Source organism: Cuculus canorus, chromosome 1 (assembly GCF_017976375.1).
Source record: "Cuculus canorus isolate bCucCan1 chromosome 1, bCucCan1.pri, whole genome shotgun sequence".
Classification (NCBI taxonomy): domain Eukaryota; kingdom Metazoa; phylum Chordata; class Aves; order Cuculiformes; family Cuculidae; genus Cuculus; species Cuculus canorus.
In genome coordinates, this window is record NC_071401.1 from 143,350,936 (window position 1) to 143,366,229 (window position 15,294).

At 42.0% G+C, this 15,294-nt stretch overlaps 1 protein-coding gene across 1 annotated transcript in view; it reads left to right on the plus strand.

Annotated features, from left to right (window-relative positions):
* Positions 1 to 10,057: 10,057 nt before the first annotated feature.
* Positions 10,058 to 15,294, plus strand: part of NINJ2 (ninjurin 2) — a 49,651-nt gene continuing 44,414 nt past the window's right edge. The window contains exon 1 of the mRNA XM_009557098.2: positions 10,058 to 10,370. Within this exon, the coding sequence (XP_009555393.2) occupies positions 10,188 to 10,370 (183 nt within the window). The 5' untranslated portion in view covers positions 10,058 to 10,187. The remainder of the gene's footprint in view (positions 10,371 to 15,294) is intronic.

Genomic DNA, 15,294 nt, shown 5'->3' on the forward strand with positions numbered 1-15,294 from the left:
CTGAAAGCCACCACCGTATAAAATGCTCTGCCTGATAAATAACTTGCTGAAGACTGGCACAGAGGAAAGTACTGCCAACACAGTTTTCTAATCTTTTTTTTAGGAGAAGAGAGACTAAACCTGTCTGCATTTTGAGTACTTTGTAAGAAGAATTTGTGCCTGGAGAACCTGACATAATAAATGACCATACTGATGTAATCCCACTGGTAAATGTCTGCCACAAGATCTCTGCTTTCTACCAGAGGATCTGAGTCAGTTGTGGATCCCCAGAAAGTAAAGCTGCTATGAGGGGGAGCACCTTTTCCCCCTAGTTCTGTATTTCTCCCCTGCTTCATGGATCAACAAGGATGGACACACAGCCACCTGGAAATGCCAGTATTTTTATTCATGCACATGCAGGGAAGGGTTGGATCTCACTCCCATCACATCATTTTAGTGCAATTTAGTGGTTGCAGCAGAAAGTGGATACTCAATGAACTAGAATATGGCATCATCTGTGCTGGTGTTAGTTTGAGGCCAATTTTTGACATCAAGTGATCAAGTCCAAATATGCTGTGGTATAAATGAGAAAAAAACATTGCTCTAAAATACTAAGTTTACTGTTGCTGCCTGCATGACTGTCAGTGCTTTAAAAAGTGCTCCAAAATATTTATAATCTCAAAAGACTAATTAAAGATACATAATAATTTAGCAACAGCTCACCCTTACAAACTGGAAGTTAATTTCTGATCACAGAATCAGAATCACCAGGTTGGAAAGGACCCACTGGATCATCGAGTCCAACCATTCCTAACACTCCCTAAACCATGTCCCTTAGCACTTTATCCACCCTTTCCTTAAACACCTCCAGGGAAGGCGACTAGACCACCTCCCTGGGCAGCCTGTTCCAGTGCCCAATGACTCTTACTGTGAAGAATTTTTTTCTGATATCCAGCCTGAACCTCCCCTGGCAGAGCTTCAGGCCATTCCCTCTTGTCCTGTCCCCTGTCACTTGGGAGAAGAGGCCAGCTCCCTCCTCTCCACAACCTCCTTTTAGGTAGTTGTAGAGAGTAATAAGTTCTCCCCTCAGCCTCCTCTTCTCCAGGCTAAACAACCCCAGCTCTCTCAGCCGCTCCTCGTAAGACTTGTTCTCCAGCCCCTTCACCAGCTTCGTTGCTATATATATGGGATATACAGTAGAATGCTGTTGATGCTCTCTGGTTTGTTTATTCCATTCATTCATTTCCCTTATGCCCTTGAGTGGCAAGAGTGAATGAATGATTTCAAGATGGCAGAAGACAATCCCCTGTAACTGGTGAAGATGCATCAGAGCTTTTAAACAGATGACACTGTAAGTAGCTTGCTACAGCCTGGCTATAGGAGCCAGGTCTCAGGTTCAAGCACAAAATAATACAGGTGATCACACACAGCCTTGGCTTCCCTGTTCACACAGGTCTTGGCAGTGCAGGTTGAAGAGCAGATGGGTTATTTGGTCACATTACTCATTCAGCTAAAGCTCAGCACCTTGTTTAATGCTTAGCTGTTTAAGATTGGAGTGGCCAGCACTCTGCAGATTTGAACCTGTTCTTCCCACCACATCAAAGGAATCTGGATACTGGGGCAGATTTGGATCTTCCACCAGTTTTAACTGGTATAAACTATGCGATATCTGGTATGAACTATGTGTAATAACTATGTTACTTAAGATCTCCAAGCACCTAATATGAGCGCTATGTGAGTTAGCCCGCAGTAGAAGAGCAACAAAGCCCACAATACTTCGAAACCAGTAACTAATACGGTCATTTAAATACTATAGAAGTGTTTGGAAATCCAGAATTTGTGCAAAATCTATGGCCGATGTTGTATATTAAGCATCAATCATTATACAAGTTAATACTGAGCATAGCGCAATGGTCCTGTTAAGGAGCTACTGTAACATAAGGACTTATGCTAGGAAGGATTTGTGACTTTATTTCTCAATGGTAATCAGAAATAAATGTAGTTATACTGGTGTAAAAACCCAAAATTCACAGTACGAGGCAAAAGAAGATGATGTGCTGTTTAGTGAATCCCTGCAACCTATTTTTTTTCTGTATTCCCTCATCTCACAAGCACATCTGGTGTTTTAGGAACATTGTATTCAACAGTGGTAAAAGTACACTAGGGCCAAAAATAACAAATGAAAAATGAAAACACTGGGGCCTAATGCTGATCTCATATGGGTGTAAATCAGAGAGATTCCAGCAAAGCTTTTGGAAGCACACCAGGGAAATACTCGTGTCTGATTCACAATCAAAACTGTAGAGACCAGTGATTTTCATCAAGACTCCCTTTCCACTGGGAAATTTTACTGCAGAAGACCTTTAAAAAGGCTTCTCACAAATATCACAAGTTCTGAGGAAGTGACAAAGCTAAAGCAAAAACACTAGTAGCTCTTGTGTCTGCACCATATAATGTAGAACATCCATCAAAACAGATTAAGCACAAGATTTTGGGTTGCAATTTGCAGCACAAAAGGGGAGTGTGAGAGCAAATAAATATATATTTTGCACATAGTTACTGGTTTATCAGGTGGTTGCTCCTAAGCCCCTTAAAGAGAGAGAAAGCCTTTCCACTGACTCCAGGGTGGGCCATCCTCAGTAACATGACCTTCTGAATAACATACATTATCACACTTTGTATTTCTGGTCTTGACCTGAGGCATTGCCATAACCACAGCACTTGTAACAGTTGGCAATTCAACTAAATAAACCTTCTTTAAATTGTAAACAGATCTCTGCTGCTTGTTGACAAAACTTTTGGAAAACATCAGACACTAAAACCTCTTAGTTGCTATTTGTTGTAGGGAGATCCTAGCAGGGAGGAGCAATGTATCCATAAATGTCAGTAATGAAACTATTTTTTAGTCTGAATATTCTGCTTTCCCTCAGAACTCCACAACAAGAAAGCAAAAGGACATTCTAAGGCACAGAGACAATAACTGCATTACATTTCATAATCCCACCTTCCACCATAAAAATCTATTGCTGTACGCTGCACAGGGCTAAATCACACCAAATTAGAACCATTGTAAAAACATGGACCTTTCTCTTCCCTCTACATGATGTGAAAACATCAGTAAATTTTGTATACTTGTCAGGTGCTGCTGTTTTCATTTCATCCTACTGTATTTACATTTTTACCTCTTGAAATAACTTCCCTCCTCCTTCCTGTTTCAAATATTGGTGGAATCTCCCCCCTCCTTGCTGCATCCCTTCAGGGCTGCTGTAAAGCTAACTGTAGACGAGAGGACTTTCTGTGGATTTAAAGGGGCTTTGTAGGAGGTACAGACTTTAGCTTTCCTCCACAGGCTTTGCTTCTAAAACAATTCTTTGCAAATGATGTCTTTCACTGTTGTGCACTCATTGCTGCTTGAGTTGTCTGCAGTTTGTCAATACCTGGAACCCAAGCAGCCCGCTGAGAATGATGCTCCCAATCCTGCTGTATAAAATCTCTCCCTGTTTTTCTCCACTGTCCTTTAGGTAGGGATGCCCTTTTAACGTCCACTTTGCCAGAAGTCAGTATGCTGCTTGCTTTGTAAACAGAGGAATAACCTAGTCAGGCTTGCCCCTTGTTTGACTTTGCATTCAGTGAGCATCAAGCCAAACAGCAGCTAGAATGCCTGACCTTAAAGACTGAAGTTAAGTAAGAAATGCTAAGATCTTGAGGCAAAGGGTTTCATATTACTGACTCCTGTGTCTTTCATTGATTAGACGTTTTACAACTGATAGTGGGTTTCAAGTTTTATTTGGAAACTTTGTCAGGAGGGCAGAAGGGGGGGAAGGGAGAGAGTAAGCAAGGCTAAGGCTTTCTTTTATATTTAGTGTGTGGCATTAAGCTGGGAATAAACAAAGGTGTCAGAAGAGAATGCCATTAACATACCATTTCCAGATCTACCCCTCGGCTTATCGTTGGGTCAGTTCTCTGCAGCAGTAGGTGGGGGATGGGGGTGGAAACTGGAAGGAGGGAAGACCCAAGAAAGGGAATTTTGGAGTTGTTCATTGTAGAGGATTTGTTTGCTTTCTGCAAAACGTGTTCAACTCCAGCTGAAGCAAATGGGAGTGATTAATCTGTATTAGTAATCCATGATTGCATTCAAGCTTCAAATTCTGGGTTCTTGAGACTGTTACGCAGGTGAAATGCCACATACGGAACTTCACAGTTTACAGAGGTCAAAATGTGCCCTTGGCAAGATACTCTGCCAGGGTCAGATTCAGGAAAGACTCTATTCTAGCAGACAGGAACACTGAGAAAAATATCGATACGAAAAAGGGTAAGAAGGGAAGATTCTTATTTTGCCCAATTTCCAAAAGCCAGATTCACAGCCTTCCAGAAGAAAAGCTAATAAACATGTAAGAGGGAGTCTTAATTAGGTGATCTTTCCAAGCTTTACCCTGGAAAAGCTGTCAGGCACAGCAAGGCTGGGAAACACGGCTGCAGTAGAAGTCAGATATGGACCAAGGCCATAAGCACTGAAGTCAGTAGAAATATCCACAAGGAAATTTAGATAGCAGCAAGTTTTAGTTTCAGATTTATCAAGGAAGATGTTTTGGTAATCACTGGAGGACTCAGAAAAAAAGTATGTATTATGACTCTCTAAAAGACCATGCAATGTTAACAACAATCATGTAATGGGGGGTGTGCCTGTGCGTCTGTCTGTGTGTGTGGGCACGCACGTGCGTGCCTCCTGACCCACTGGTGTTGAAAAAGCTTCAAGTATCAGTCTGTTTTGAACTAATGAGACGAAAAGAAAGCATGAAGCAACCTGTAATTTCTGTAGGCTGTGGCTGAGGTGTTAAAGAGAGGGGGCGTATACTGGAATGCACATAACCATTTTCTAACTTCTGAACTCTTCCTGTGTAGATGAGAAGGATTGACATGGGAGTTTCGTGTCTACTCAAGCTCTCAAAAAGCTCAAGCAATAGTAAGTTCTGTTGAGTTCTGACTACAGTGAGGCTGTAGTCTGACAGAGTTCCCTGGTTTTTGAGCGGTATCTTCTCCTGTCAGGCCTGTGTTTAATTAATGTACTTCATCTACCTTTCCAGTGCAAGTTTTTTACGCAGGAAGACAAAATCTGACAGTCTAGCACCCAGGAAAGAGCATTCAGGCTTCAGAAACTATTCTCCAAATGGGACATGGTTTCATCCCTCTGAATCTTTTCTTTGAGAAACAAAGAAAGTCTAGGCTATTAGGATTTCTGGGAATTATCAGTAGCTGGTTACACAAACTTCAGCTGGTGCTCAGGAGGTGACGTTGGACTCTCTTCTGCCTGAACCACCTTTACTCTCTTCTCACTCTGACTGTGGCTTACCACAGCATTTTAAAAAGTTGAAGAGTACTGAAAGATCTTTCTTGTCTAGTATCTGCTCTGGTCTTCTAGTGGGAAGCAGTGATTTTCTCTGAAGGACAGACAGAAAGGTCATACTTAGTTGGGCCCCACAAAAATTGCAGTCTGTGCTCCAGACTACCATTATCAATCCAAATACAGAGATGATTATTCCTGTATTATTTCTCCCACTTGCACCCCATGGCCATTTTCACCTGTGCTAATGCAGACTGCCAACAGTTCAAAACTCTCTAATAATTCAACAGGAAAAAGGTCAGAGAGTACCAGGAACACTCAGAGATCTATGAAATATAACCTATGAGGAAACTACAAAGGAATTTCTGTTTTCTTCTTCAGAGAAGACTGAAGAGAGACATGATAACAGTCCTCAAAAATGTAAACGGCTGCAGCAAAGAGGAAGGAAATAATCTCTTCTCTCCCACATGGAGAGGATAAGAATAACAGGCTAAAATTGCAGCAGGGACTTTTTTATTATATATCAGCAAAACCATTTCTAGCTATTAGAATGGTATTACTGAAGCACTGGGATAGGCTGCCTTGGAAATCTCCACGTGTGGAATGCTTTTGAACAGGCCAGAGCAATACGTGTGCTAATGGCACAGGTACCACTGACCCACTGTGCCCTTTGAGCAGGAGAAAGAATTGGTGACTCCTTAAAATCCCTCTAGCCTTGCTTTCATCTAATTTGAGGAATCATTGGATAAATACATGTTCATTTGTCACTTTCTGGGAGAATTTTAGAAATATCTTCATGGGTTTTGTCTCCAGAGCTTTCCTTAAGATTATTACTCTTCCAAACACTAGGCTATGCTCTGTGGTTCTCTCATATAAAAGGTGAAGCTAGTCCTGCCAATCAGGAGCTATAACCCTACCATTGATTGAAAGACAATGGGACTAATGCTCCTGAAGAAATTACAGAAAATGAGCTTTGGCTTCCTAGCCTCTTGCCTTCCCTTTTGCGTTTGCATGCACTATAGCATCACAGAGTTTTGCTCTTCGAAGAAAACCAGCAGTGAAACACAGAAAATGGGACCTGAGACAAGAACAGTTAGCAGGATCACTCTCTGACTGCCATAAGCAGCCGTGTCAGGTAGTCCTTTTGATAAACTCAGCAAACTCCATCTCCAGTCTGGTTCGATTGCTTGTCCTTGCTATTCTCACTGGCTGGCTTATCCAGAACATCAGCACTTAGGCAGCCAAGAACCTTCCTCTAATTTCTAACCTAGCACTTTTTCTTGGCCTGTTCATTAATTAGTTCCTGTGCTAATGCTGCATTTCCATCTCCCTAGAGATTTCCAGTTTAGTGGATTTGTAGTTGGCATCAGTATCCCTCCTGGTCTTCATTCTGTAAGGCTGAACAAGTCAAGTTGTGGCTATACCTGCTCAGACAATCAGGTGAATGTACCTATAATAGATGAGCAGCGCAATCCTTTCCTGATAAAGCGGAGAGGTGACCCAAAATTACAGACTGGAGAAAGAGTGTCTCGAAACCAAACCCAAACCACTTCTGTAACACAAAATCAAGGCTTAGAAAGATTAAGCAGTGAAGTTGCCCTGTTATTTGCTCTATTAGAAGTGTAGTAGTCCTGCAGAAATTCTTGTGGTCTTGGTTATGGTTCTCACTCGAATACTGCAACAAAACTGAAAGTGGTGGAGAAGAGCAATTCTTGCATCAGTCTTGACACAGCATGGCCTACTTTCTGTTGCCTGCAGACTCTACTGGCTAGTACTGAAGCCCAAGAACTGTATCTCTTCTTCACATATCTCCTTTGCAGAGGCCAGCCCCACTGATGACACCAGCACTGCAATGCTCTGGTTACACATTCAGCAGCAATGCTGCTTGAACCGGCTTGTCCCCACCCTTTTCCACTCCCAGCTGCTTTTTCCATTTCCTGATGGGCACCCTTCCTACTGCCAGTGTAAGTGTTTGTGCAGTTATGTGCAGAACCAGGTCAGGCATCTGATCTCAGCCAAAAAAATAGCCTGCAAATTAATTCTTTTTCCAGCTGGAAGAAGTTCTTCTGTCTGGTTTCTTGGGTGGCTGCACAAGCACTTTGGCTGGCATCAGGGAGGGAAGAGGATGGAGGTAGAAATAAACAACTTCGCCATGCATGCTCCTCCCAAGTGAATGTGACTGGTGCACAGAGCCTCCCCTCCACTCTCAGCTAACGTGGGCTGATCTTGCAAGGGAAGTCACATACTTGTTCTTCGTCATGCCCCAGATGCTCCCCACCCTCCTTTTAAGGAACGCTGCTCTTTCTCCCTCTATCTCTAGTATGCATTACTGGAAAGACTCTTTAATCAATCAACATCCATTAGAACAACCAGCTTTTGGGGGTCTCCCACTTCTCATCTGTTATAAAAACAGACTGGAAGAGAGTTCGGGGGCTTTTGAGTCTAAAGCTGGCAAGTGCTGCCACTCGTGTCACATGATCCCTTCTAGAAGATGGGCTGCAATTTCTGTACTTTAATCTTTGGACCATTACAATGGTGCATTCTTGCATCATAATTAACAGTTACTAGAAAGAAAATTTGAAAAATGTAGTTTTTTATAATAGCGTTTAATAACAAGTAAGTCATAGTCAAAACTGTGTTCTTTGGGACACTCTTTGGGACACTTGGGCAGCTATTACAATTCAGGTTAAACAAACTCACTCCTCTTCTCACATTTTTTTGGCTCTGAGCTTTACTATTAATGACATGGATAAATAATTTTCAAGAGAAATTTTGTTATTTGAAGTTTTCTCGTTCAAATTTCTTTGGCTCCAGACACTTCAAGGGAGACTGATACAGCCATTACTACTAATACACTTTGCAGAAAGACTTTTTTCATGTTACCCTGGGAGAGGGCATTGGGAACCTAGTTTGACTGAACTGTCTACAGGGACAAAGTTGCTACTGTGAGTTTTGACCCATTTCTGTAGATATTCTGAGGACATAGTACAAGATTATTACTCTTTGCAAAACCTCTCTGGAGGGTGTGTTAAAAAAAATGCCCCTAGCTTTGCGTTTAGACAGAGTACTAAGAAAAACTAGTTTTAAAAAGGCACTTTGTTGTATATCATGCAATCTTGTCTGAAATTTGTACACTGGAGATAATTGTTTACCTACTAAATAATGTCATAGATATTTCATATCTGTCTGACCACATAAAAATATTTTGGACATGTTTTTGTGCTTATGGCATGTATAGGGACTCAAAAAACTGTGGCCAGGCTTCACGGATCATTTGCTGGAAGCCTGTTCACAAAGAACCTGCACAACATGAAGTCCTTTTAATCCCAGGAGTGCCTCAACAAACACAGTGGACACACACTCAGTGTAAATTTTCCGTTAATGAAGAATATTTATTTATAAGCTGATCAATCATAGTGTCTTTTTTATAGACTATTCTAGGAAAAGTAAATTGAACAGATAATTATCTATATTAACATATGTGCAATGGTATACTTAAAGAGAGTTCTTAGTTAACATACAGATTCCCATCATGGGAGCAAGTCAACAGCAGCAGCATACGGCTGTGTTTGAGGTTAAATGCTCCTTACATTAAAATAAAAAAAATGCCAACAGGTGCTGAAGAGTAGCAATGAATGCCCTCTGTGCCCCTCAACCTCCATTTCCCTGCAGGCTTCAAACACTTCAGTGATAGCAAGACACAGTGATATTAATTTTCATTCAAAAACAGGAACCGTGACGGTGGCTTCTGGTTATAGAATCAGCCTCATGGTTTCCGATGGGCTTTAAGCCTTAGGCCAAACTATAAGGACTAAATGAGCCATATCCTAGCCCTGCTTTCCTGTGTGACACTAGCCTGGTCCCTAAATGCACCTCACTGCTTCATCTCATACATCTATAAGTTTGTAAAAAAAAAAAAAAAGCAGTTTGAGAGGAGTACAGGGAGACTAAATTCATCAGCACTTTGAAATGAACTTGCAGTAATAAGCACTGGTATCTTCTTTGCAAAATGAGGCCTTTTCCTGGGAAGCATCAGCACAACAGGATTGCCTACTGACAGACTTGTCAGCACTTTTAGTCAAGCTGGAATACTAGAACTTGCATTTGGCTAAATGATTTAAACAGAACATATTACTTACCATAAATTTTCTATGCTGCTGTAACTACAGAAACTTTCCTTCAAAAGCCAACTATGCCTACCTGATCTGCAGGTAGTACTGAGTAGCAGAGTTTCTTTAAAGTCTATAGAATTATGCTGATTTTTCTGCCTAGGAATTCCACCTAATGACAACAACGTATTTTTCTACTGTGTGACTTGATTCTGCCTACGTACATTTCCATTCCAGTGTCATTCGTAGTTGCTTTTAACTTAAGCGAAAAAGAAAGTTTTAATTTCAGCTAAGACCAGACATATCAAATTCAAATTAAAAAAGTGTTGAGAAGGGGAAAGAAAAGGCTTTTTGGCTGGGAAGGAAAGCAAGAAGGGACTATAAACAGAGTAAAGTCGAAATTTTATCAGAGCCATAACAGTATCTTTGCTGCAGCAGCTAGCAGGCACAACTTTCTGGATCTAATCTCTTCAGCAGTTAGCTTTTCATCCATGTGCTCTGCTGTGCACTGATGAGAGAGGGAGCAACCGGGACAGCTGCTGCAGCCACACAGCCCATGCCAGGAACCTCTTGGTACTCTGGCTACATCACCGTGTTCCAACCCAAGTGAGCTCATGGGGCTCAGCTGGCTTCGAAGAGGTAGCACAGACATGTAACGAACATAACTGTCACGGAAAGTCTAAGAAGGACGCTTGTTCCACGGACTGCCTGGACAATAGCGCATTGGCGTGCCACCCCCTCTCTCGCCCCCCCAGCTGATGCCAAGGCGGGCGGGCGGCCGCCAGCAGATGAATAGCAGGTCTGTTCCAGCAGCTGCGCGTCTCGGTCCAGGGAGAAGAGAGTCTCTGAGAGCACAGAGTGCCCCGCTCCGTGCACAGTCTGCAGGGGAAGAGACCTGGCGCAGTAGGATGGCTTCAGAAGGGGAGAGCATCAATCTTCAAGTAAGTTCACCTCTGGGAAATACCTGTGGGAGGGAGAAGCTGGAAGGAAGATCCCTGTTGTGGGGGAAATATCCACCGCTCGTATCATTCACTTCTCAGCTTTGGCAGACGATTTCACTTAAAAATTCAGTGCTGCTTTTTTTCCTTCTCCTTTGAAGAAAATCTAGGAGCAGGATCTCTTCCCTGTCCTGACAGGAGCTGTTATGAGCCTTATTCCAAAATGATACAGGTAAAAAGAGGAGTATTACTAAAAAGAGCTGCTTTTAGGGGGAAGGTGGGCCAGGAGGGGCAGAAGTTACCCTTCAGCTCTCAGAAGGAGGCAGCACATACTTTAGAAGCTCAAAAAATCTCAGCCTTTCCTCATCTTACAAAGCGTTTCTCTGTTTGGCAGAAAGCGCTCTCAATCTGGAGAGGCGGAAAAGAAATAAATACAGCAAATGCTGAGGGAGTGCAGAGGCCAGGGTTTCCTATGTACGGTTTACAGAGAAACAAAACTTCTTGGTGAAGCTCTTTCAGTTCTCTGTTTGTCTTCTGAGTGTTTGCATTTTTTAAGAAGGGTGGTTCTTGTGCTCAGCATGTGTTCTAGGAAAGGGCAACTACCCAAGGGTTTGGGAAAAGAAACTATTAGAGATGAATTGGAATCAAAAGCCCAGATCACAAACATCCATCAAACGTCAGAAGTTCAAGTCCAGATTTGCACTTCAGACAACTCTGGAGAAGGGAAGAATATGAAGCATTGCCCAGGGCACAGCTTCCAGCCCTGAGCAGGCTGGCAGCAGTGTCCAAATTTTTGGCTTATTTCTCTCTCTCTAATGGTCTTAACCACCCTTATATTTGAAAGTAAAGAAGCTGATCTGAGGCTTCTATTTTTATTTCTTTGACCAACATCAAAGAAATTAAAATGAAATATTTGTGCCCTTGGAAATAAACAAGGTGATTATCCTTAGCTAGAAAGAAAGACCTAGACTCCTGATCCTGCAGAATATATCTCCACTGAGATACAAAGTGCAGATCAGTTTTTTAAAGCTAGGGAACACTTATGCTCAGATAAGAGACACAACAGCTAAGGAAGATACCCAGGTACCTGTGGCAGCTGGTGAAAATATATCCTTGTATATTAAATAATTCCACCAAATGGGAAGTTTCAGGTCTAAGATGGATTTGAAGCCCAGGTTTCATAGCTGAAAAAATCAGCTTTACTAATAAAAATGCTCATAAACTTCTGAAAAATCTGGTGTTTAGATTTTTCTCTTTTGATCCATTTTGAGGTTAATTGAAGAGCCAAAAGTGATCCTCAGTATCTTCAGCCTTTACAATAATCAGAATAAGCCCAGAAGATCACAGGTTCCTTGAGTTGCTAAACTGAAAAGAGCATACCTGTCTGTTTCTAGAGCAGAAAGGTGTGGACTATTTCTATCCACCTCTACACAGGTTACCACAAGAAAAGCCATGCTACTGAGATTTTATATGCAATACCTTGTAGGGCTTTTATGAAGCCACCAGACAGTACAAAATATAGGTGAATTCATACAGGTTCCTGCATGCTTATGACCAGGCAATACACAGTGCTGGCAGGGGAGGGAAAGTGTTACATAGGACCACGTAACAGAGACAAGCAGAGGGTCCTGGCAACGATGTGACTTGAGAAGTATGAGGTGAGGGAAGGAGTGATCAGTAGCAGAGGAAAAAAAAAAAGTCTTTCAGTTGAAAGTACATTTAAAAAACCCTTTTGAGTTCCTGCTTTGAGCATTGACTCCAGAGCAGGTGTCTTCTTGGAAGTTTCCAGCTGTGGGTTTGTGAAGAGCTTGTGGGAATGTACACTGCCCACTCTGGACTGGTAGTGCATGACTCACTCCTCCTCAAGGAGCTCCTGGATGGAGTAGCAGGAATAGTCCTGAAAGTTAGCTATAATACAGTAGAGAAATAAGACTTTTTGCTTACTGCGAGCGGGTAGTGTGCCCGAAGGAGTCGCATAGTACCTACTAGCACTTCTTATACAACATTTACATGGCCAGGCAAGACAGGTAACAAGAGATGAAAACTAATATGAACCTCTGGCCTACCAGAGGAGAGAGCTAGAACAGGCAACCAGATTTAAGAAGGCTCTAAAGAGAACTGATCAATCCCCAATATTTTTGCTTAACCTAAAGCACAAAACCAGGAGCTCACTCAGCGTGTCATCAGCCTGTGGAATTTACCATCTCCTAGAGCAGGTCAGAAGGTCAAATATCAGAGAAAGCATTGAAAAGAGGTTGAGAGGTTGAGTAACAATATTTACAGTTATGCAAGCTGAAAAAATTACTTTCAAATTCCATAAGCCAATGGCAGGGAAAAAAAAAATACTCTTTTCAGTTCCCTACAGGCAATGGCACTATTGCTGACCAGACTCTAAGTGGTATCTTGCATTAAAGGAGTTATACACTAACTGTCCGTAAGTGAGACCTAGGATTCCTTTTAAGCATCAGGAAGTATTTCCCATTAATCTGGTTTATCTCTTACAAAAATTCCCTTGTTCTGTGTGTTTCAAAGGATTCTGTTTTCAAGTTCTGACTTCTAGGAAGACCAACAAAACCTCAAATTGTGCACAGAGAGATGCTAGAAGGAAATGGTGCTAAAATGGAAAAGAAAGCCACGAGGCTGTTGAGCAGCGTTACCAGATCTATGCAGGCCAAGTGCTAAGACAAAAGATAAAATTTGAATTATAATCTTTTAATTAAAAAGATTATTTTGCCTATTAAAAGATAAAACTTTAACAAGAATTAATTTGAGTGATGCATTTTTCTTCTCAGACATCTCTATTTGTGGCTTCAAAGCAAAACTTTCACCTTCCCCTATTAAGCATCTGCCACGGACAAGAAACCAAGTAGGCAGACCAGTAACCTGATGAGGTATAACAGTGCACATCCTGAAAAAGTTGGGATCAGAAATACACATTTGGGATAGAAATAAATTAAACAACCCAACAAGACCCCGTCACCAATTTCTTTTTACTTCAGAAAACAAAAGTTTATAAATTAGAATAGAAGAATGGCTTCAATAGTCACACTATGGCTGATTTATTTGCACTTCTCTATGCTATTATTCCCCCTGGCTCTTGCCTCCAACCCTCCCATAGAGATTTGCGGGGGGGAGAGGAGGAGGAGGAAGCCATGCAGGACCATTCTTTTCAGCAGCAAAAGACCCATTAAATCTGTTTAGCCATGTACCTCAGCTGCTGCAGTTCACGATTTGGCATCTTAACATAACCCTGTTTCATCGGTGATTTAAGCTAATGTACCAGACTTTGAATGGGAGCAACTGAGACAACATCCGTTCCACCACTCCCACCACTGCGGCAGGAACCAGGGGAAAGTCTGTGGACAGCTGAAATCAGTAACACTCACATATTATTGCCACGGCTAAGTCTGTCAGACCCTCAGATGAATATTGCAGAAATGGAGCAAAGATTGCGGCTGCTACTAAATGGCTCCAGAGTTTTATTAACTTTGTATTTTAAAATTTTCTTATTCATGAATGGGTCCTATGTATAAATGGGTGCTTAAGGGATGTGCACTGGAGGAATGTCATTCATATTCGTATTGCAAAAGAGGCTATATATTGTATGTTGCATCTATCTTTTTATAGTTTCTTACACTTCGGATAAAAAAATGTACAATCCTCAAATGTAAAATGAGTAAACAGATAAAATAATCATTCTGGCAAACACACCCTACGCTGAAATTTTTTGGCAGAAGCTGTTTGGTGAATGCTCTTTATGCAAAACACATCTGTGGAAATAAAGAAAGTTTTATAAGCAACTTGCAAAGAAAAAAGATTTTAAATAATTGGATAATTTACTTCCAGTGATCACTTTTTTACCAGATCTACAGCAGGAACATTTTAGACAGGCAGATAAATAGAGTTTACCTTTAGGTCTGACAATGTGGACTTTTCCAAAATGCCCCCAGAACAAATGGAAAGTCCCTACTGTAAATCCCATCTCCCACATCCCATTTTTGGTCTAGGCTTGATGAAGGGATGCAGCAAGTGTGTTCATGGCTGGGTTAGACTTTTGGGCTTGTGTTTTTTTGTGGCTTTAATATGTGCCTTGAGGCTGTGATGTGCCTCCAGGTTCTTGGCTTGGGCACATATTTGCCTGCTTCTGCAGCAGGAGCCAGCTTGTGCTTTCTAGTGATGTAGGACCTTTAATCTCCTTCAGCGATATCCTAGAGTTGTGGCAGTCTAATATCACCAGCCGAGCAGTGTCCGTGCTCCCACTGGGCTTCAATAGCTTTATTTGGGTTCTGTAATTTGGGCCTGGATAATGACAGTCTGCACTGAGTGACAAAAAGAGCCTTTCAGGGATAAGCGCTTCAGAAGAAGCCATTTCTGTGATATCAATGTCTGGTGTGTGCAACTCAGCCATCAAGAGTCTGAGGAACTTACCTCACCATGCTTTTAACTAAATTAACCCAGTTACTAAACCCATTCATTTGACTATGATAAAGCTGGTCAGAGAGATAACTCAGATAAAACTAACCGCTTTTTGGCAAGGGTGAGTGTTCTGGTTTGCTGTCCTGCAGTGGTTCTCAGGAGGATCAGACAACTGCTAATGACTAGGATTGCGTGGCCATGAGAGCATGCAGAAGCATGTAGAATCATAGAATCACTAGGTTGGAAGGGACCCGCTGGGTCATCAAGTCTAACCATTCCTAACACTCCCTAAGCCGTGCCCCTCAGCACCTCTTCCACCCATCCCTTAAACACCTCCAGGGAAGGTGACTCAACCACCTCCCTGGGCAGCCTGTTCCAGTGCCCAATGACCCTTTCTGTGAAATTTTTTTTCCTGATGTCCAGCCTGAACCTCCCCTGGCAGAGCTTGAGGCCATTTCCCCTTGTCCTGTCCTCTGTCACTTGGGAGAAGAGGCCAGCTCCCTCCTCTCCA